Source organism: Nannobrachium achirus (assembly GCF_963921795.1).
Source record: "Nannobrachium achirus genome assembly, chromosome: 5".
Lineage (NCBI taxonomy): Eukaryota > Metazoa > Chordata > Actinopteri > Myctophiformes > Myctophidae > Nannobrachium > Nannobrachium achirus.
Genome location: NC_137814.1, coordinates 37,742,340 through 37,765,961, shown reverse-complemented (window position 1 = coordinate 37,765,961; position 23,622 = coordinate 37,742,340). Strand labels below are relative to the sequence as shown.

Below are 23,622 nucleotides of genomic sequence, written 5' to 3'. Positions count from 1 at the left end.
GTCAAGCATGGAGATGATTTCAAAGATGAACTACTTTTGGTCAACAATATTAGATAGATGTGAAATTAGCAGCATTCACAATTCCCACATTCTCTCGAGACAGAGTCTGTAGCTAGGGACAAACCAAGTGGGCGTTCCCTTTTCTTTGACGATAGCTAGCCAGATTGCAATTCCCATAACTCTGAGGTAAATGCTCTAGACTAGAGACCTGAACTGAACTGCTAGTTTACTATGACACTAAAACAATACATGTAATAATTGGGGTCAGACAGAGAAAAATAAGAGGTAGCAGTGGCTATTAAAGGCCCATAATAATTATTTGTTATTTGTTAAGTTTGGCTATTTACTACAGCAAGTGTTGGGCAATTTACTTTTAAAAAGTAATAAACTACATATTACTACTAATAATATAATATAATATTATAATATTAATACTCTGTATTAATAATCGGTAACTAATTACTTTCTTTAATATGCCCTGAAAGAAAAGGCTATTAGTTACTACTAGGGCATGAATTGTAATTGGTTACAATAACTGGACATGACAACAATGTTCTCTTTCTGGCTGCAGCATAGAAAGAATATATAATTTTCTGTTTACTAAAAACAGCCTGGTTCCTACAGCACTGTGGCTGCCCATACAGGCCACACTGAGGGAAAGTGAGGTCAAACTTTCCAGCTTTGCTAAATAATGGCAAATAAGAGTGTACATGATGGCTGAACTGTGTCATTAAATCAGGACTCATTTTAATTTACATACCGTATCTTTCCATTTACTCACCACTCCCTTGTGGTAGCCTACCTACAATTTGCTTTTTTTGCCGTTACTTGGACATGATCCCCTATAATAATGTTTGTAGCAACAATAAATCTCACATGTTCATACACATTATCATAAAAATATATATAATGACAGTAACATGCTACTTTGTAACATGTTACTCTAGCTCTGACTAAAGTGACTACAAAGCACATTATCCTTCACGTTATGGCCAATCATTTTCCAAAGCATCGCTGTGGTTTGTTTGATTCTGTTTGAAAATCAATTTGCAGAAACTTGAAACATGCTTGAGACACGTAGATAATCCAACATGCTAATTATCAAGGTGCAGTTATTGTTTGTCAAAGTTATGTTATCAATATCATGTTTTTGAAGTACTGATTGATATGAAAACTATAGCTGACTTTGAGAAAATGCAAATTCTTCATTATGCAAAATCTAAAAAAATAAAGCAATTAACAGGAACATTGTATGTTTATGTACGATGTTTGGCAGAAATCTGTGAATAGACAATAATACTGTATGTATTGACACCATTATGTTCCTTTAAATGGCTAGGAACTTGGTTATCAACTGCTGGAATACAATTTGAAACTGGAATTTGAACCAGTCGACTGTTAATAAAATGACATTTTGCAATAACAACACTGGCCTGAGCCAGCCAAAGAACCTGACCATATCAAACAGCCCATCGAACAGCAATGGGCATTCAAACATTGTGTGCCCACTAAATTAGGTTCATTAACCCTTCACTTTGCACTGTACTGTATGACTGGCTTAGGATATTCCACTAAAGAAATTGAGCCCAACCAATTAAGTGCTTTTCTGTTTTCTCTCTCTGTTTATCCATCCCCTTTCTCTTTCACTGATTTCCTCCAAAACATCAGAGCAAGGTCAGAGCAGAGCTACTGTATGCAGGGGCGTCACAAGGGGGGGGGGGGGGGGGGGACGACTGAGTTACTAGGGGATCAAGGTGGAGGAGCCTTAATTATGTTATACTTTAGCTATTGAATAGCAGATCTACAAGCTCACATCTGCTATTTTTGAAAAGTCACGAAAATGTGTGCAAATCTTTGAATATATGTATTTTTTATGCAAACATTTGTAACTCAAACTTTGCTTCAGGAGGGTCCCTGAAACTAAATATATTGAGATGGGAAACAGGTTTTTCAAAAAAACCTTAGGATTTGAAATATTCAAAGACTTGCACAAATCTTCACTATTTAAAAATAATTAGCAAGATCTACAAGCTTGCAGCGCTGTGAGCTTGTATATCTGCTATTTTTCAATAGTTATTAAAGCACAAAATAACGCGTACTAATGCGTTACCAGTCTAAATGGGTTAAACCCCCTCCCCCCTATGAAGAACATTCATGGGGGGCCCACAGTGAATCCTTGTACCCAGGGCCCAGAATTTGGTGCGACACCCCTGGCTGTATACAGAGTCCATGCAGGGCAGGCCAGGAGGGAGGTTGCACTTTACGGTCTCTGAGGAGGGGAGGTTACATCAACCTTCATCTGAGTCCCCAGAAGTTCAAGGCCAGATCAGAGCCATCTCCATGCAGGCCAGGTGGAAGATTGCAGGCTCTGTGAACCAATTTAAGTTCCCATAACATGGGGGGCCCTGGATGCTTTAAGAAGGAGACACGCTTACAGTGTCTCTTTCTGCAGATAAGCCAGAGACATTTTCTCTCCTTGTGTCAGAGGATGTACTCTCTAAGCCGTTGGTTCTCAACCTTTTCAGGCCGCGACCCCCAAAATAATCATATTTTAACTGGGGACCACCCCCCACCCTGACGAGCACTAAAAGTTGAGGCATTACATTTTGTATAACACAGTTATATTGTGAAAATAGCAGATCTACATGCTCACAAAGCTCACAAGCATGTAGATCGGCTATTTTCACAATTTCTGCCTCTAATATTTTGACAATTTGGCCAATGTTTAATTTGCCATTTTAGATGTATTAAAAAGTCCTTAAATTGTCACTTTAGAAATGTGCAGATAGCCTCTATACACTTAACCTTTATGTTGTTTGTTTTACTGTTGAGAGAGAAAACAATGTTTCACATTAAGCTAATAATTTGGGGACCCCCCCTGGGGGTCCTGACCCACAGGTTGAGAACCACTGCTCTAAGCCTAGGCAGGGAAGGGAATACACTAAAATTATGAATAAACTTCATGTCTGTAATAAATAACCCCCAAACAGAAACATCAGTCATCCAGCATGATGGATTTGTGCAGGCTTAAACCATTGCACTTTAAGGAAATGCCAGCACTCACTTTTAATCTTTTTTATTTTTTATTTAATTCTTGCCCCAGCAGCTGCAGCACAGGTCGGACGTTTCGGCCCAACAGGGCCTTCTTCAGCGTGTATCTAGTGATACACGCTGAAGAAGGCCCTGTTGGGCCGAAACGTCCGACCTTTGCTGCAGCTGCTGGGGCAAGAATTAAATAAAAATCACACCCGTGTGAAGTGGAGCTGTGTGTGTGTGTGTGTGTGTGTGTGTGTGTGTGTGGATCATGTGTACCGATTTTTGTGACATTTGAAGAAAATATGTAGGAAAAGGAGCAAAAAGTGTGTTTTGGAGAAAATTCAAGATGGCGGAAAATCTATCATGGCGCAAATGGGCGTGGCCTATATGGGGAGATGCGTCATGGCCCAAGGAATCCAGGGAAAATTTTCCGACCTACGGTTCAAGAGTTACAGGCCAAAACGTAAAGTGGGGTGTTATGGCGCCACCATGCGGCCAAATGACACAATTATTTTGTATTTAATCCTTGAAATCATTATGAACCTCCTCTCCAAGTCTTGCAACTCTAGCCCCTATGGTTTGCGAGAGACAAATAATTGAATGTGAGTTTTTGCGATTCCCATTATAAGTCAATGGGGAAATAGCCCACGATTCCCGAGTAAGCCGGTCGATTTGACATATGGCGCGAGTGTGTGGTGGCAAAACTGTGGGACTAGTGGCGTGCCGAAGTTTAGGAAGTTCAGGCTACATACACACACACAGACAGACAGACAGACAGACACACACACACACACACAGACCCACACAGCCACGTATAGGGAGCCTGTGTTTCACACAGCTCCAAAAAGAAAAAAGATTAAAAGTGAGTGCTGGCATTTCCTTAAAGTACATTTGTTCCCTGAGCCGTGCACCCAAGACCAGTTCTTGAAACTTTATTTTTTGACGAGTGCTCCTCTCTCCCTCTTTTAAACCATTGCACAACACATGACAATAGGCATTAGCACATATCGGGTAGCAATTTTGAAGTTGAAGCGCTACAAGGGGCAGACGGAAGCATAGCAAGAACTTCACAGAACGTGAATCCTAAATGGGAACAGCAAAGCCAGCAGCAGGAGCAATGGACAAAAATGGGTTGAAAACAACAACAAACAAAATGTTCAAGGATGCGCGTCTAAAAGCCACCTCAGCCAAAATGGAAAACGGATACAAGCAACAAGCATTAGGCCACAAAGGTTGCACAAGATACCCATTCATTGGAACTTATGAGGCTGTTTCAGCCCATTGGCTTTCTTGGGTGTACTTGAGGATGAAAAATGCATCAACCAAAACCAATCCTTCCCAATGTATCACCAGGTAAAGGAGACACCCACAGAAAAAAAGGGTAAACAAAGGGAAAGAGGGAGCGCAAGCTGGGAAAAAAAAGATACGGTTTGGCATGCTGTGGTATACATACCCTGCTTGGCTACAATCTCGATAGGGCAGGACAGAAAATACACTATAGAAGGATCTTCTGCCACTGATAAGGACTATCCTATAAAACAAAACATGGTAAATAAGCTAATTATCTAAAAAACATGTATAGAAAGTGAGCAGCAAACATTTAGAATTCAAAGAGTAAGGTGAAATGTCAGAATGAGTGTTTTGGTGTGAATTGGTCTGTATTAACAAATAACAATTATAGGATATGTAGGCTAGTATTGTACATATGAGGACAGTGGTTTGGAGAAAAGAATGATGCATCTTTTGCATCCAAAAACTCAAGGACTTTATTTTAGCATCAAAGCATGAACACCTGGTTAAGGGAGAACAAATTGTTTCTGCACCAATAAACCAACAAGCAATTGTTAAATGGTGCGGCAAAGCCACGTCACATTTATACCATATATGGTTATGAGGTAGGAATAAACCAACAAATGTAATCAAAGTTAATTTAACAAATGGCACTTAGGCCTACCAAACAGGCATGCTGATTATCAACTGCTTAGAGGTTCAATCTGGGTCAATAGTACTACATATAAACACAAGTTAACTACTCCATGACAACCACAAAATGAATAACAATCCATGTACTTGTAAGATACTCGCTAATAGGTCTGCCTAAACAAAGACTATAGAACATGAGTCTTTCCTCTTACTGTACATCAAAGCCAGGTTTCAACAAAGCTGCTAAGCCTAAGCAGTGCCAGGGATAGTTATATCAGATCCAGAGGACTATACTGTATTCTTAGATAAAAAAATGTCTGTTCTGCATAAAGAAATTGCTCACTTTTATATTAAAAAGATAATGTAGGAATGTTTATGATAAAACAGTACTTGACAAAAACTACAAAAAGAAAATCAGATAAATCAATACCAATGTGGTCAGATTTGTTTGTGGTGAGGGATCTCGGAGTGAACCGCAAGCATCCTCATTTGGAACAGTGAGATAGGCCATGTGCTCTTAGGAGTTGATTGCCATCATGATGTTTATCCAAGATTTGCGACACTAATCAAAAATCTGTATCCAGATATGTATGAAAGCACAGGATTCCCAGTATGCAGTCTCTCTTAAATCAAAAGTCAATTACACTTTGTCTACCATGCAAGTCAAAACTCTTGAGCAACAAATAGACTAGCACCTTTGGTATAGGATTTGTCTTGTAACGTGAGAAACATTCGTACTGCACTTCATTGACTGATGGCACCCTGCCATTATGCACTGAGGGCTTATATTGACCAAGGGATGACGTTGTTTGATTTGATACCTTCCATTGCGCATATCATGTTGCCTCATGTTCTTTATGAAGTGGATCTTCTTGTAGCTCTTTGGTCGGGGCGAACCTGATAGGGTTCTGCATCTGTTAAGGTGCACCAAACAAACAAACAAACAAACAAACAAACAAAAACTACTTAGAGCAGAGTGAACTGTACCAGCTGGATTAATGTTCATAATAAAAGCCATGGTGAAGGAAATGCCTCTCGGGCTGAGTGTCAAATACAGTAATCTAATGGAGAGATGATCCTGTTGAATACAGTACCTGCGTAGAGGGGCATTCTCCTCAATGTCCTCTAGAGTCTCCAGTGATGAACGCTGAGAGATGAGTCTTCGTCTGGTGAGAAACACATAGATAAAGCACTTAGCACAATGTTGTATACAGTATGTACAAAACGATGACCAGACTTTCTGTTATCCCGATGAATATATAAACTGCAAAAAAGAGTATTAGTCCTTTACATAATACCTGTAGCTTGAAGACACTACAGTGTGCTGTAGAAAGTACTTTAGCAATTACGCTTCTCAGGTTGATATTTAGCCTTCATAGGTAAACACTATGCAACTGATACAATTTAGCTTGGCACAATAGTGAAACATGGAAGTTTAACACAAGGCTTAAAATTGCAATAGCTCATCACATCAAGTCTAAACCATCCATTTCCTTCTGAACTTGAGATAAGTGCAATATGAACAAAAGAAAATACAACCGAGGTATTTATGGTATACCAAAATTCAGAAGGAAGAACATATTTAGCTTAGGTCAATATGTAAATGGCAAGAAAGTTCTTTGTCTTCATATTATTTCACATTGTACTTTATCAAATCTTTAAGTATTCATGCAAGATGGATGGTTGAAATGTAAGATTCAGTGACGAACACTGTGGGCAATGAGTAAACCTTGTGTTCAACAACTGCGTGTAAGGAGGTCACACGTAAATACTGTACACTGTCACTGTGTACAGTAGATCTTTTATTGCCTGTGTTCTATCTCTGTAATCAGTGGTTTATTTACAAAGCCAAGGCATGCCCGCCAGACAGAGTAATGGTCACTTATGGTTGCCATCAATTAACACCACTGCACCCAAGTTATGCAAGATCATGGAGAGTTTTCCAGAATCAGACAACTGGGGCGAGTACAGCCAGAGTTATACACAGCTCAATCTATATTCTACTAGCTCAGTGCTACACATTGTGAGGATGTTAATCAGCTATTTTCTGTGTGTGACACACGCAAGCATAACTCAGGTGTAAGTGACGCGTGTAAGGGGCTGGCTCATCGTGTAACACATTACCTTACTGATGCCCTGTATTTCAACTTGCTGTTGCATGATGATGAAACAGACACATTCTATCAGACCACCTGAATATAGTAAGCCACCAGCTTCACAAACAACCCAAACAAAGTTGTAATCACATGTTCAGAACCACAATAACAATATAATCTACTAACCACACTATACAACAAAGAACAAACCACATGTGATGAACCATAAATGAATTGGCAAATTACGAATGATTAATACTGTGACACATTCTGACCGTGTCTCTGACATAAAGAAATGCATGAGTCTGCTGCTGAATCTTGCTAGCCGGGTAAAACCCTCACACTTACAGTGCCGAGTTGTAAACACAACAATGCACAACCCATAGTATTTTGCAACAGCAACTCTAGTATTAGTGTCAAATCAATCAATTACTGTGAGATGTGGCGGGGGGGCATAGCTCAGGGGTAGAGAAACTGGTATTAGAGCACGAAGGGTATAAATCCCGAAGGGTTCCCAGTTCGAATCCGGGCTCCCCCTGTGTTAATGTCGAAGGGTCCTTGGGCAAGACTCTGAACCCCTAATTGCCTCCGGTGAGTAGGTTGGTGCCTTGCATGGTTTCCTCCGCCACCGGTGTATGAATGTGTGCGTGAATGGGTGAATGTAATGCACAATCTATGTAAAGCGCTTTGGATTAAAAGCGCTATATAAATGCACCATTTACCATTTACCATGTGTCTAGGGGTGCATCAGATAACTGAACTAATTGATTTAATTGATTACAGAGAAATATTGATAAACTAACATGGTGATATGTTTGTGCAACAAAGAATGAAATAGGTCTTAGGTGGTTAATCAGACTAATCGATTTAGTCAATTATGAAATGTATATATTGTATACCGGTATGTATATTGTATATTGTAAATGTATATATATAGGGTTAACCCTAGGGTTAACCCTAACCCTAACCCAACCTGTCCTTTAGGTTATAAAGTTATCAATAATGGGTCGGTAAGGGCTAGAGTTGCAGCCCTGAATGTGTTTTCCTACGACATAAAAGGTCACTTGATGACACGTGACCAGAGCCATCCACACTTTAGCCGCCAAGACCAGCTGGTAAAGACAACAGGCTGTGTCCTGACTAGCAAGTTAATGATCAAGCCAGCAGGAGGACAGATTAACAAAAGATGACTGTCCTTGAGGATCTCCCGGGGGTAAACCAACACTGGCTGAGTGGACATTGTACAGCGGAGGAGATGAGATGAGATAATGTTTACACACAGACGCCATCTCTATGCTGAAGCAAGGAGCATAGAGGGCCATAACTTTGCCCAATGCATCTTCAACAGGAGTTCCCGGGACCCCTAGGGCAGTGGTTCAACTTTTTCAGGCCGCAACCCCCAAAATAATCAAATTTTAACTGACGAGCACAAAGAGTTGAGGCATTTCATTTTGTATATCACAGTTCTATTGTGAAAACAGCAGATCTACATGCTCACAACGCCTAGAACGTAGATCGGCTATTTTCAGAATGTCGGCCTCTAATATTTGACAATTTGGCCTCATTTTAGAGGTATTAAAAAGTCCTGAAATTGTCACTTTAGAAATGTGCAGATACCCTCTATACATTTCAACTTTATGTTGGTTAGAGAAAACTATGTTGCACATTAGGTTAATCAGTTGGGGACCCCCCAAAATAATTTGGGGACCCCCCTGGACCCACAGATACTGGCACTGAAAAGTGTTGTAAGCTTGTAGAAATTCTATTTTAGGTGGTAAGAAGTTTGGTGTAGAAAAAAGAGCAGACCAAGTATAAAGCTGAGGTCAAGTTTACTAAGTAGGTCTTTGTGATAATGGGGATATATTAAGCATTTTTATAACTTTTTCTTGATTCATACAATGAATGCTTGTTAAAAAACCCAATAAACAAAAGTAAAAAAAAAAAAAAAAAAGTTTACTAAGTAGGCTATTAAGGTTTTAAGTGGTGTCTACTTGAAACGATCATGTGCAAACAAAAACAAAAAACATTAATTTACACTGATCAAACAAGTCTATGACGCTATCAATTAAATCTATAAAAAGGTTGAATCTACAACACTATTTTATACAATATGTAGGGTCCCTACTTCATCTCTCAGCTAAGGGGTCCTTGGCCAGACCCCAGGCCTAATAAGCTATGACGTGTGATATGAATAGTAAAACAATGCCCAGAGGAGGTGTGTGGAACAACCTCTAGCTGAAGGTCAGACAAGAGAGATCATGTGATTTATGGGCTGTCTTAAGATGGACCCTCCTCCATCAGTGACAACACTGAGAAATGGATGGGTTGGCTGAAAGGGGATTCATGATTTAGAAAATTACTCTTTTGGGTCTCGAGCTGAAAACGTTTGGCAAGTTTGGCAACACCTGACTTTTCAGCTCAAATCTAAAAAGAGAAATATGGTTTCTCCCCAGGACATGAAAACATATATACCATCTCGTAATCTTGTAACTTAAGCTAAGCCCCATCTCATAAATAGTGAAATCTGTGTGGTGTTTGCATGTTCTCCCTGTGTCCCCTAGAGTAGGTACCCTCACAAAAAACATGCAGTAATCCTGGTCTCTATACTGCCTCCACCTGGCCAGCCTGATTGAAGGGAGAGGAACTGGTTGGAATAACATGTTCCTTCCACGTGCTAAACTCCCCCATCAGGTGAAATGAAGCGGCTTGGACTACTCATGCATTGGAAGGAAGCACAAGGTCAGTCCGTTCTTCTCCACAGGTTGGCAGAGGGAGTGTAGCACCCGGGATTACATTAGACAAAAATTGTGTGAAAAAAGTGAAAATATTTGAAAAGTCTTAAGGAGTCATTTTCAACCGTATCTTCATATAATTGGTCCTCATTAATGCTCATTATAAGATCAAGATGGCACATTCTGTTTCTCATTGGTGGGCTATGGACGGTAAAAAAAAAAAAAAAAACATTCCATGGTTAAAAATGTCCAATGTCCATGTCAATGTCCAACAAAAGAATTTTCTACGTAATGCAGTTTGGCATCTCTCTGAAAATGTACATGTAGTTATGCAGTTTGCTGAAGGCATGTTTAGTAGTCAAAGGGAAATGGATATTATAGCAATCGATCTGTTTCAGTTTAAAGTTCGGACTTTCACATTCTAAAGATCTAAATCCTCACTGGACTGCTGTTCATATCCAGTGACCATTAAAACACCCCACCTGGCACAGGGGGCCCGACCTTCCAGTTCAACAAGGCAGTGCTGGCATGGGGGCAAGCCTTTCAATTCACCAGGGCCACTAGTTTGCTAGTGTTAGGACTGTGATTCAGCAACTAAAGATGAACAACAGCAGGACGTGTGTTTTTTTTTGGGGGGGGGGGCTAAGAATGTTTTCCAGGCCAGTAGAAAGAAACCACAGGAACAATAACACAGAGCAGACGAGACCACTCATACACTTGAGACTGGAGGCTGATGCATTACTGCCAGCTCACTGAGGTTGGATCAGTCAGTTTCTATATCCAACCGTCTGACATTAAGGAGCAGGCACGTGCACACATAGACGTCAAAGGGGGCTTGAGCCCCTGCCCTTTTATCTGTCTGTAAAAAGTGCCCTTTCCAGACCATGAATGCAGTTTTCACTATGGTAAAATAAATGCAAAGGCCCTCTTTCCATGCCATACCTGAAGGCAGCATCAAAGAGAATTGCCTTGTCCAAACTCTCCTGAACTTGAATGCAGCATCTTATGTTGAAAGAATTGCCCTCTCTGTGTAGAAATCCATGCCGTTACGACACATCTCCAGTATTGACTTGATTATGCTTAGTTCAGTGTGGTATCAATTATCGAAAATAGCCGACTTCCAAGCTCACAACGCATTGTGAGCTTGGAGGTCTGCTATTTTCAATATTTCCACCAAAAGGCACTTTTAAAAATGTCAGCCCCTGCCTCTCTAACATTCTCTGCACGTCCCTGTTAAGGAGAGTTAAGGTCTGTTAAGGTCAGATGCTTCAAAAGAAGCCCAGAACAGCTCAATAGCCTCACCAACAAGCATCTCTCAAGATGAATATTGTTGCCTCCAGTGATTCATTCAAATTCATAAATACATGACACGCTTCACCAGAAAATCCAGAGTGTATACATTTCCCCTTCAAATATGAAGGTAGGTAACACAATACAATAATGTACATGCCCCAGCAACTCCAGGTACAGTATGTTATAATTCCATATAGCCATATTATATACCGGTACACCCATTTCCTGTCCAATCAAAACAAAGATCTATTGATATTCAGCCTGTCAGGCATGCCATGCCTCTCTAAGTTAAAGAATTAATGTGAACCACTCAGAGGTGGAGATTAAACTGTTTCACACGCACTCCCTGTTGGCAGCTTGCCATGGACATTGTCTTCCGTTTCACTGGCAAGTTGCTGAGTGGAAAGAAATCCAATGTTCTAGGTTCTTCTCACAATTTTCAGCCGGGCCAACAAAAATACAATTATTGTTAAAAAGAACAAGAAAGGAGAAAAGAATCCATGAATCAACACATTTTGAATTCTCTCTACCGTTCTTTTTAGGTCTAAAACACATCTACAGTACTCACAGGTTTGGGTGGTGTGCAACAGATACAGATATATTTCTGCCTGAATGGAACCTGGCAACAGAGAAACAGACTGCACCCTCAAAATAGCGACATACTGCAAGTTGTTTAGGGTGAGACACAAGTCACATTGTGGTCTTCTATTTTGCAACAAGCACAAGGCAATACAAACCCCTGCGCCCAGTCAAAGTGTGCAGCTCTATCTTATCTTATAGTATCTGCCTGTCTGGTTTTGATTATGGTCCTTTTACAAACATAACCTCTGGCTGTCTCGAGCCATTTACTGACAGTTCAAGGCATTGGATTCGGAATCGGAATGGAGCACTAAGCATTCTTATATAATCCTGTGGTTATGCCAACCATGACTTCAGCGGACAACATTCAACCTCGAACCAGAAAGGATGTGACTCAAATGCACAAAACTCCAAATGACCATTATAATGGGCTGCGCAGCCTGCTTTTACAGCCGCAGATTCTGCTGGCTCAAGCTAAAACAGCCTTGTTAAAATACAGTACATGTTTTAGTACTTCCTGACGATGATGCAAACCTAACAAAGCAAGAATGTGAAGAGACTTGGAATGCCATTGTTTCAACTGAAGATGGGATTCACACACCTTGCCATCTGACAAGGTCAGTGGTGAATACAGTAGATTGTGCTACATACCATTGCAGTCAGGCGGAAACCTTGTACCTCCCATTTCATCCTTTTGTTTTTATCACGTGTATCGCACTAAAGTGGCGAGAATAGACGATCTACAAGCTCACAGTGCGTCACTCACGATGCAAGTTTGTACTAGATCTGCTATTTTCGGTACTTTTGATTTTGCCTGTGATCAATAACATGCCCAAAATAGGGACGCCAGGTTCAAAGTGGTTATGAAAAGTATTAACAAGAGCTGGTGACTATGTAATAACTACATTGGATCCATTTGAACACAAAGTAACAATAGAAGTAGTAACAATTACGCCTCAGGGCGACATTCTTGGCCATCTGGCCAGTGTATATCGGACCAGTTAGCCATATATGGTGGAGACCCCTGGCACCCATATATGGAGATCCATGAACTGTGTATGGAGATATGCTGTGAGAGCCCAAACATGCTTACTCAGTTATTCCTTATGTGAAAGGCCTATGATGTCTGACATCATACACTTTTATGCCCATTGCCCATACATGGAGATCCCCGTCTGTAGAACCAGCCACACAGATATGGGCTGTCTTGACCATAATGGATTCTGTTATGTGGTATGTGGCCGATGTGGCCTCCATATATGGGCATTCCCACCTGTTAGATATGGGCTTAATATTGATGACATCAGGGAACGCCATATATGGGCATAAAGGAGATTCTGTTAGTGTGACATCACAGTGAAGCCAGAGCGTGATGTCAGAGCGGCAAACCCTTTCTGTTAGAGTGGTTCCCCTGTCATCACAGTGACATCAGAGCATGATGTCAGAGCGACAAACCCATGGAACCACAGTGTCAGGCGTGACAGACAGACAGACGGACAAGCTGTGACCGTTCACATTATCTGCGACCTATGGTCGCAATGATACAGTATAATAAATTAAAGCGGAAAAGAACTGTGATACCATCAGCTATTTCAGTGCATTAGAATCATCAGACGAGAAAGGTTTTCAAGCAAGCCTCCCCAAAACAGGCTCTCCCTTGGAGGCACATCGGAAGCTCTCTGACTTCCTGAATGGGAGCCGGACTGCAGGCAAAAAGAAGGCCTGAAAAGAAGAGTGCGTCTCTGATTCCCATGGGAGAGGAAACCGAGGACAGAAAGTGCCATGCAGAGAGCCAAGCAGCTTCTCAGAAAGCCTGGGCATCCTGCCTTTCTCAGCGAGGGACCTCTGGACACGTTTCCACCAGCTGCCCTGGGAAAACAGAGCGGGCACTGTGTGTGCGGAGCGGCCGGGCGGCGGTGGCGTGCCCGTGGAACATGGCAGCGCTCCATCAACAGGTTGCTTTACTTCCACAGTTTGGAATTCTGCTTGCATAGATGGATGTCCTCCCCAAGCACATTCCAAAACAAGGGGACCGTATTTGACCAGTAAAAGCATGCTGTATTAACTTACTGTACAACAGCATGCTAGACTGGAAATAAAGAGGAACGTAACATTGTGGTTGGGAGGGTGGGAATTCATGGTATCATATTGCGTTTTGTTTTGGTACAACATTCTTGAAGGTCAAGTAATGTACTGTAGTTAAAAATGCAAGATGTGTGAATGAATGAGTGTTCATTCAACTCTCTGAGTGTACAAATCAAATCCAATGGACCCATTTGGTTAGATTTGTATACACTCTGTTACAAATGGATACATTAAACCATATGGTATGTGGACGCTCTATGACAATTTGTGGCGCTCTATCGCAGCTATTCTTAGCACCATTTTACACAAGTATGGCAATTGTTTATGAAGGCATTCTACGTAAATGTAATTTCCATGAAGTCAGGAGGGTATAGCACAGTAAAATCCTGAGTGTTGATGTACTGTATCTCTGAGAGTCTACAAATGGACCCTTGAGTGTATTCGTAGATTTCGTACACTCTCAGAGTTAGGCTAAACCAGGGGTCTTCAACGTTTTCAGGCCAAGGACCCCTTAGCTGAGATGAAGCAGGGACCTCCACCCTCCATATAGTTTCATCGTTTGACAGCACAATCATCAGTGTATTTTGGATTCATGTCAATTTGTGTCATCAGATATGTAACCACTTCAACCGTCAATACTTAATACATTTGACCTTTGACTCTGTACTTAGTCTGCTCTTTTTCCCCTCTTTGCCGAAAATAGCCGATCTACAAGCTCACAACGCCTCGCAGCGCAAGGCGTTGTGAGCTTGTAGATCTGCTATTTTTGGCTAAAGTTCTATAATATGGACGCTAGGTTTCAAGTGGTTGATATAAAAAAAGAGATTTGGAGGACCCCCTGTAGTAACTCTGCTAGGGGGGTCCCGGACCCCCTGTTGAAGACCACTGGGCTAAACTACACAGGACTTTGCAGTGTAAATGCTCCTGGTCGGCTTCATCGGGGAAAAAATAACTCCCTGCTAAGTCTGGCAGTGTCACGGCCCCGCAAGAGAATGTCCCTCAGTAAAGCAAGCTGGATTGGAGAGGATTTGTCATCAGGTAGTGGCAGTGAGAGAGACACAGTTTGAATGCAAGTGACAGTTGTCCTAGAGTGGCACAGAGCGCTTCCCCTTGTGCTTCCAATGGGGAGCATAAACAAAGAGCTACAATACAAATACATCCACGTGCTGTAGTGCTACTGGGTAATGTGTAGGTGTACAGTTACAGGATGTTTATCACACCAAGGAGACAGCAGGTGTGTGCAGGGGCATCACAAGGGGGGGAGGGGGGAAGTGGGACTGAGTTACTAGGGCCCAAGGTGGAGGGGCCTTGATAATTTTATACTTTAGCTATTGAAAAATAGAAGAAGAAGATCTACTATTTTTGAAAAGTCAGTGAGAATGTGTGCAAATCTTTGAATATATGTATTTTTAAGCGAACATTTGTTACTCAAACTTTGCTTCTGGGGGGTGCCTGAAACTAAATATTTTGAAATGGGGGTCCGTGGCCAAATACATATCATTTCGGGGGTCCTTGACATGAAAATGTTTGAGCGCCGCGCGAGTTACGAAGCCGTGGTGAATGCAATTGTTATATTTATGCACGATAAACGCATGAATGGGATGATCGCTTGCTTTACAGTCTGTTGTACTAACAGGCTCCCCCTGTTAGTACGGTTCGCCTTATCGTTACACCGCCTTATCGCTACATCGCCTTATCGCTACACTGCCCAAACGGGACTAGCCCGCTTGTATATCCGCAATTTTTCAGTACCCAGTGCCCAGAATTTGGTGTGACACCCCTGGGTGTGGGCCATGTTTTGGAGTGACAAATATATACATATATTACGGGCTAGACTATATTATCATACATTATATACACATTACACATTTAGGCCTACTATACACAGTATGTGAGGCTATGAGACGAAGACCATGCATGAGAGAGGGAGAGAGAGAGATGCACAGTATTTTGGAATGTGAGGTACACTGAACTGCCTGACAAAGAACTAGGTTTACGGCTCCACAGCTGTTAGACTTGTGATCATATTTGTCTTTCTAAAAGCCAATTGAGTCACAAGGCCACGTGCACCTGCATGTGGAAAAACAAGCAAACACATACAGCTGTAGTCATTCCTCTTGAAGTCTTCAGGCAGCTCATCAACACTCAGATGAATCTGACTGAACACACGTGCATTAATTTAGTCACCAAGAAGATTATGAAAAACTAAGCATGATGAATGGGCTTTTTGTTGTCACTTTTGGTAAACCGTTTGATGGTAGGAGTCATTTTTCTATCACATGTATGTAGGCCTACTGCGGACATGTGCTTATTAACATGTAATGTCTGATATTTGTTTGCAATGAAACGTGACAATTAAAACAAATCTGGTTATCTGCTACTCTTGACAAACTGTTGAGCAAGAAGACTTTCAATTAAATGTATTTTGTGGAAAACTCAGCCTAGACTGGGTATAATACAGTCAGTCAGTGACGAGTAAAATAAGAATTCATCATTTCCAGATGCAGATCCTGCAGATGAACTTGAAACATCAATATTTGTAAACAAGCAGAAACAAGTTAGGCCTATGTTATTACAATATAACTAGGCTACATCTGCAGTGGTTGGATGTGGTCTCCCCAGTCTTCCATTGCGAAATTTAGACCCTGGTGTCGGGTAGGACACCTATTACTATACTGTCTCAAGCTCATAAGTGCAACATCCCCTCTGGCCAAGTGCAAGTGGGGATTCCGTGATTTCCGTCTGGTATTTGTTGTCTTGTTTTGTCTCCCACAGGGGAGACCAGAACTAATCTCGTGTAGGACAATACAACGTAGGGATTGCAGCTTTAACACTGAGGATTTGACTGTGCTGCACATTAATCACGTTATATTACTGCTCTTAAGCTAATTACATTCAGCACTATGTCATCTCTCTCTTGAACTTGAACTGTGTGCAGTAAACTTGTCGCCCAGGCGTTACCTTGACCTCTGCAGTTCAATGGCAGAGTTGGCTATGTGTCCGCCCTCCAGACAGCAGATGTTCTGCAGGGGCGGTTGTCTGGAGGTGTAGGGCACAGGTACGACTCCCTGAGTGTAGGTCTGCAGCCTCCCTCTAGTCGCGGGCGGCACCGCGGAGAAAGGCGAGCTGAATATCGAGGAGGAGGGAGGCCCGGCGGCGGCGAACGCATGGTCTCCCTCCGGCTCCGCACCGGCGGGACCCCCGGTGCTCCCAAAAGAAGCAGCCCGGGCGTTAGCGAGGAGAGCCTGGTTGGCGGCGGCGAGCGCCTGGGCGGCCGTCGTGGCCGCCGCTGCGCCCCCGGCACATGCAGCTGCGTGCGCCGGGGAACCCAGGCTCTGTCTGGTAGTCCTAGTGGCCTCCACTGAATGGTCCTCCTCGTGCTGATTGTCCTCCGAATCATGGTCCTGCACCGGCCGTCCGTCCAGGGAGATATTGCTGAGGAACGAGAGCGCCGCTTGCCTCCTCCTCGGGTCTATGCGCTGTTTCCGCGTCTGCTGCTGCTGCTCGATGCTGCTGGAATGCTGCTTGATCTGGAGCGTGCGTGTGGATGTGCTGCTGCTCGTGGCAGCCGCCGCCATGGTCCGCTGTCTTCCACTGATTTCGGAGAGTCGTCGGGGCGGGCGGTGTGCTCTTACCTCGGCGACGACATTAAAAAATCATGTGTTAATGGTGATTATGTTTGGTGAATGACTGTCAGTGGGCCTGTGTGTCTTTTAAAGCACATGCGTTAAACTGGCTAAAAACAGGGGGGTCACGTGGTGTGCTGTATTGTAGCAGCACAGGGAAAAAAATTGGACCAATAGGCTCTGAGGGATACGTGTTTTTTCTTTTCCTCCCTGGCCGTGCCTCCACCTAGCTCTATTCTGTTGGCAGAGGATGCCAAAAATTACATAAAAACATACACGTAGTCCTTTGAATTCAATGTCAGCATTGCTCATTAGTGTACATTGAGTATTTGTGGTGCAATTGGTGCAATGCAATTAGCTGTATTTTGCAGGAGTTATTGTACCGGTATGTATTTTACAAAATGAACAATGAACACAAAATGAGGAACTGAAACTCAAATAAAGAAAATTAAAAAAGCATCTCAACAACGTACCCCAACATTCACATGCATAATTTAGCCTACAGACTACAGTTGTTGTTGTTATATGCTGTACAATGATCAATGGATGTTGACAGAATGAATGGGGCAGGCTGGTTGTTTTGAACACATATTTTTATTTATTTTTTTCCGCCGTCTAAACTGTGCAAGTCAGTCTGCCTTAAACAACGGCGCCATCTGTCGGCATGATGGGGGTTGTGTTCTGTTTCCCTGTCTCCATAATTTGATTACATGCCAGCCATCTCGTGGCTCCTGTTAATTCCTACACGCTACACTGCACCAGATGTTTCACATATGTCCTGTAACCCAGTGGTTCTCAACCTGTGGGTCAGGACCCCCAGGGGGGTCCCAACATGAATTTTAGGAGTCCCCACTCCAGATTGATTGATTGATTGATTGATTGATTGATTGAAGACTTTATTATAGGTTTGCATTGGAAAAGGTACAGTTTCATGACAGTGCAGTTCACTGGTAGCCGTGGTAGGCTACAAGGTCAACTAAAAGGATAAAACCAAAAAAGCCTATATGGCTTGTTGTGGGCTCGCCTGAAAGGCGAGAACACTATGTTATCTTCATTATTCATTTATCTATCAAGACCTCCTGACAGTATAAAGGCAGGGCCCTTAGCCAATGAGGTGCAATTGGAAATTGGCGGAAAAACAAATGGGAGTGGTGTTAGCTGGAGTATTGGTTGAGCTTCACATGACAGTTAGCACGCTGCAGAATAGTCACGTTAGGGGACATCATGGACTCATATTTCTTTATGAGCGAGCCCACACTGTTTTGTAGGAACAGTATTTCTAGTTTCAATTGAGATCCTTTTTAAAACTCATATAACATTGAATTACAGACAGATACACAGTAGGCTACTTTGCAGAAGATATCATCAGTAAAACACAATGCAAAATACTTTACAATAGAAAGGTCAGGGGAGGTAATAGGCTTTGTTTTAATTTACCAGTTTCGAGTAGCAGCCGCCTCTAAGTGGCTTTTCAGTGCCGTTTTAAAGGAAGGTATAGGGATTTACACTCCTTTAAGGCCTTCGGAAGGGCGTTCCACATTTTAGCAGCATAGCAGGAGAACGCATTTGACCTGTTTTTTTTGCCAAATCTGGGTTGGACGTGATCTGTGGCGCTGCCTCTGGTGTTGTAATTGTGAACATCCTTGACGTTTTGGAAGTATTTTGTCAGGTACATGGGTATCTTGGTGGAGTAGTGTATCTTGTACACTAGGCCCATTGCAAGATGCTGTGGCCTATACTCTGTCAGCAACCATGAGCCACCCCATGCTTAGAAAGTGATTAGCAGTAAGGTGAGCCAGAGATGGAAGATTAAGCAGAAGCCTAATTAGTTTGTTTTGGGCGGTTTGGAGCCTTGTTTTTTGGGCATTTGAGGCGTTGCAGTATACCATACGTGGACTCCATAGTCAAAGTGGGGATTAATGAGTGCTCTTGTTAGAGTCTTCAATGTATTTTTTCCAACCAGCGGGCGATCCTCCGTAAAAACAAGTTTGTTGCTAGATTATATTATTTATTATTACTGTAGTAGTAATTCTTTTTTTGTTTTTTTTTTTACATCTGTTTATTCATGTTTTTCATGTTTTAAGCATATCGTCCGAACAAGTATACAAAGAACAATCAGGTAGACAAAACAATTGGACCACATGACAAAGTTGAAAAACCCATATACCAATACAAAAGTTGCAGTTACATATAAACAATAAAAACAAAATTGACAGTTATGTAGTAGTAATTCTTTCATTGGAAAGTTTAGCCTATAGGATGCAACCCAAGTAGGTCATTTCATCTTTTCTTGGTATTACATCGTCACCCACTTTGATGACAGATGACAGTGAGGTGACAATAAACCTTGTTGCCAAACACGAGTTTCCAGAGTTTTGGTCGTATGTGTCCCTGTGCCAAACACGAGTTTCCCAGTTGGCTGTAAAAAAATCACACCCGTGTGAACTGAGCGGTGGTCGTGGGGGGGGGGGGGGGGGGGAGGGGTGCCTGTGGGGGGGGGGGGGGGGGGAGGGAGGGGTGCCTGTGTGTGTGGGGGGGGGGTGTGGGGGGGGAGGGGTGCCTGTGGGGGGGGGGGGGGGGGTGCCTGTGTGTGTGGGGTGGGGGTGTGTGTGTGTGTGTGTGTGTGTGTGTGTGTATTGCAGTTGATGCTCAGGGCAGGCTAGACTCAACAGCACCTCTCTGGTCACCCAGGGTACTCAGGCTACACCAGAGGCTACATACAGACAGACAGACACACACACACACAGACACACACACAGACACACACGGCCACGCTATGGAGACGGTGTGACCACCGCTCAAAAAGAAATGCTCTCCCTACTTCCTACTTACGGTTTCGGCATGATCGCGAAATGCTTTTTTGACTCCCAGAACAGTTTTTTGAAGAAAACACTATAGCCTCTATCTTTTGAATGCCTGAACGGATTTCCAAACAGATGTTTTTGTTTGAAAGCTGTGAATGGCGTGCACACGTGTGGTGCATGATCCTTGCATTATGCATGACCCGATGATGAAAATATCTGATGTACAGCTTGTAGATTGTCTATTTTCACAAAGCTGTGGAACCAAGTCTAACTAAATGCTTATCAGGGTAAGGGGTACCAATTCAAATATTATTATTTGGGGGGTCCCCAATTCAAATATGATGATCATTTTGGGGGGTCCCCAGTTCAAATAGGATTGTTTTGGGGGGTCGCAGACTGAAAAGGTTGAGAACCATTGCTGTAACCTATAGTGTTTTGTTGGGTTTCAGTATGAGGACATATCTGGCCCCTTATGTAAAAGTCCCCTGTACTCAAGAGATGGATACAGTCCAGAGGGCAGCTAAGCAATACAAATGTAGGATAGCTCAACATTAAATATGCAGTTTGTTCCAAAATGCAAAATGGTGTAAAATGTTGAGTCTGTAAGATATATACAATAGTTTCAGAAATACAAACCCCTCAGGTACAGGGTGGCCTGCTCTGTTTTGGCTGGGTGCATAATAAGATAGAAAAAAGCACCCCCTGGGCGTTTGTTTAGGTGGCATGGGATGTGTAGTGTAGTAGGAAAGGCAAAGTTAAATATTATGTTGAAATAAAGTGTACAATGGTAGGCCTACTGTTGAATAGTTTTTTGAGCGGTGGTTACACCGTCTCCTATACGTGGCCGTGTGTGTATGCGTGCGTGTGTGTGTGTGTGTGTGTGTGCGTGTGTGTCTGTATGTAGCCTGCAGGCCTGCAGTACCTTTTATGACCACACATGTTAAGGGAGGGGCGCTGTTGTTCAGGCCAGGCCAGACCAGGCACACACACACACACACACACACACACGCACACACACACAGGGGGGAAGGGGGGGGGGGGGGGGGGAACCACCGCTCAGTTCACACGGGTGTGATTTTTTTTTAAATTATGAAGTTGTTGTAGAACATGGAATGATTTTGGCATCGGTAGCCTAATACTTTTGTGCTTTTACTCAAGTAACACATTCGAACACACACGTTACTTGTAACAGAGTACTTTTACCTAAGTAGAAACATTTCAGTACTTTTCCACTCGCAGCGTCAATGGACGTTGCCGTTGGTGTTATACACCGAATCGTGAACTATAGAAAACGGTGCCTGCGATGTTTTGATGTTTTAAATCATGTTTATGTCATTTCTACACAGATGTTGTTTGTTTTAGGTAATTTCTACACACGTTGTTGTTCATAGCCAGAGCCGTTTCTGGGCCCTAAGCGTGATTCTGCTATGGGGCCTTAAAAATAGGCCTAATATTTTTTATCATTTTTTTATCCATTTTATAATGGAAATATATATATATATATAAAATATATATATATAAATGAATAAAAAAAAAACTACAACAGGAAAAAATAGGCCTAATATTTTTTTATCATTTTTTAATCCATTTTATAATGGAAATATATATATATATAAAATATATATATATAAATGAATAAATAAAAAACTACAACAACAGGCAACGTATTTTTGCTATGTTTGAAAAATAATAGGCCTAATATTTTTTATCATTTTTTTATCCATTTTATAATGGAAATATATATATATATATAATATATATATATAAATGAATAAATAAAAAACTACAACAACAGGCAACGTATTTTTGCTATGTTTGAAAAATAATAGGCCTAATATTTTTTATAATTTTTTAATCCATTTTATAATGGAAATATATATATATATATAAATACAAATATATATATAAATGAATAAATAAAAAACGACAACAACAGGTAACGTATTTTTGCTATGTTTGATTTGTTCTTTTCTTATTTAAATAAAAAAATGAAAACTTCCCCATGGGGTGCTGGAACACCTGCAGCACCCCTAGTTCCCACGCACTGGCAGAGTCCTGCACAGTGGCCACTGTGCCAAATTCACTTTCACTTTCAGCGGTGTGGATGCTCGGAAGCAAAGAAAGTCACCACAGTTTGATTTGATCATTCCTTAGTCAATTATGAAGGGATTTCAAAAATTAAAGCCTTTGCGATTCGCTAATCGCGGGATTTCGCATTGCGATTTCGGTTTGAAAACGATTAACCATGCAGCAGTAGTTATTTTCTGCAGAAGCGCACGCCAGCGCACACACACACACATTGATTGATTGCTTGCTTGCTTTATAGTTTGCATAAAAAGCAGAAAGTAGGCCTACACACACGTCACACACACAGTACGGGTCCTAACAGGTCCTCTTGGGTTATATACATGATGATTACAGTCCCGTGTCCGGAGTGTTCCGAGGGAAATGCGACCATGCGCACAGAAAGACAGAGTGGAACAGTTATTGTGGGATTAATTATGACACATGTGGGCACATGACGAAATTAGATAGGTCCTTTGTTGCTAGCTGCATTAAGGTTGTCATTGCAGGAAAGTCAGAAAGGGTAAAGTAGAAGGTTTAAAGCACGCTATTCCTATCATATGTTATACTGTGCCGCTGCTCTCTCTCAACTGCCCCCCCCCCCCCCCCCCCCATCTCCTCCATCTCTGCATCTCTGCTTGCAGGCAGTGTTTGTTTACGCCCATTTGTGACGTGAATCGCGTCGTCGGTCAACTATGGCTTGTGCAATATAAGGCCCAAAAAAAATTAAACATTTTGGCATTATATGAGAAGTAGAGACACATCTGAAGGTGATAAAGTTGATGTTGGGCAAGGTACATGCGTTATTGATTTTTTGTATTATGTTTTTTAGACAATTGAACAACTGCTGAACGTGGAGTTACAGATGGAAACACACACAAACACACAAACAAACACACTATTTTTTGGGGCGATTCTAATAAAGGTGTGGGATATTAAGGCGAACGTAGGTTGCAGTTTGTATGTGAACCGCCACAGCTTGTCCGTATCTCTGTCTGTCTAACGCCTGACACTGTGGTTCCCCTGACACATCACTGTGACATCACATGTGACATCATGATGTCAGATACTCAGAGCAGGAATCTCCATATGGGCATAAACAGGTGACATCACAGTGGTGTGGCTGGTTCAGACAGGGATCTCCATGTATGGGCATAAAATGGATTGTATATTGTGATGGGAGCCGCTCCAACAGAATCCCTTTTATGCCCATATATGGAGATCCCTGATGTCATAAATATTAAGCCCATATCTAACTGTACTTCATATGGGAATGCCCATATATGGAGGAAGACAGCCCATATCTGTGTGGTTCAGACAGGGATCTCCATGTATGGGCCTAAAAGTGATTTTATGTATGATGTCAGATTTTCACATAACGAAT

The 23,622-nt window shown here is 42.0% G+C and overlaps 1 protein-coding gene across 2 annotated transcripts in view; it reads right to left on the bottom strand.

Annotated features, from left to right (window-relative positions):
- cables1 (Cdk5 and Abl enzyme substrate 1) overlaps positions 1 to 17,430 on the bottom strand; it is a 31,551-nt gene extending 14,121 nt beyond the window's left edge. Inside the window, exons 1-4 of one of the 2 annotated variants that reach the window (XM_080725320.1) lie at positions 16,706 to 17,430; positions 6,054 to 6,125; positions 5,781 to 5,873; positions 4,490 to 4,567 (exon numbers count right to left, since the gene is read on the bottom strand). In XM_080725320.1, coding sequence (XP_080581446.1) covers positions 4,490 to 4,567; positions 5,781 to 5,873; positions 6,054 to 6,125; positions 16,706 to 17,322 — 860 coding nt within the window. In that variant the 5' untranslated portion in view covers positions 17,323 to 17,430. The remainder of the gene's footprint in view (positions 1 to 4,489; positions 4,568 to 5,780; positions 5,874 to 6,053; positions 6,126 to 16,705) is intronic. The other variant, XM_080725321.1, reaches the window with a different exon arrangement.
- Between the last annotated feature and the right edge of the window lie 6,192 nt (positions 17,431 to 23,622).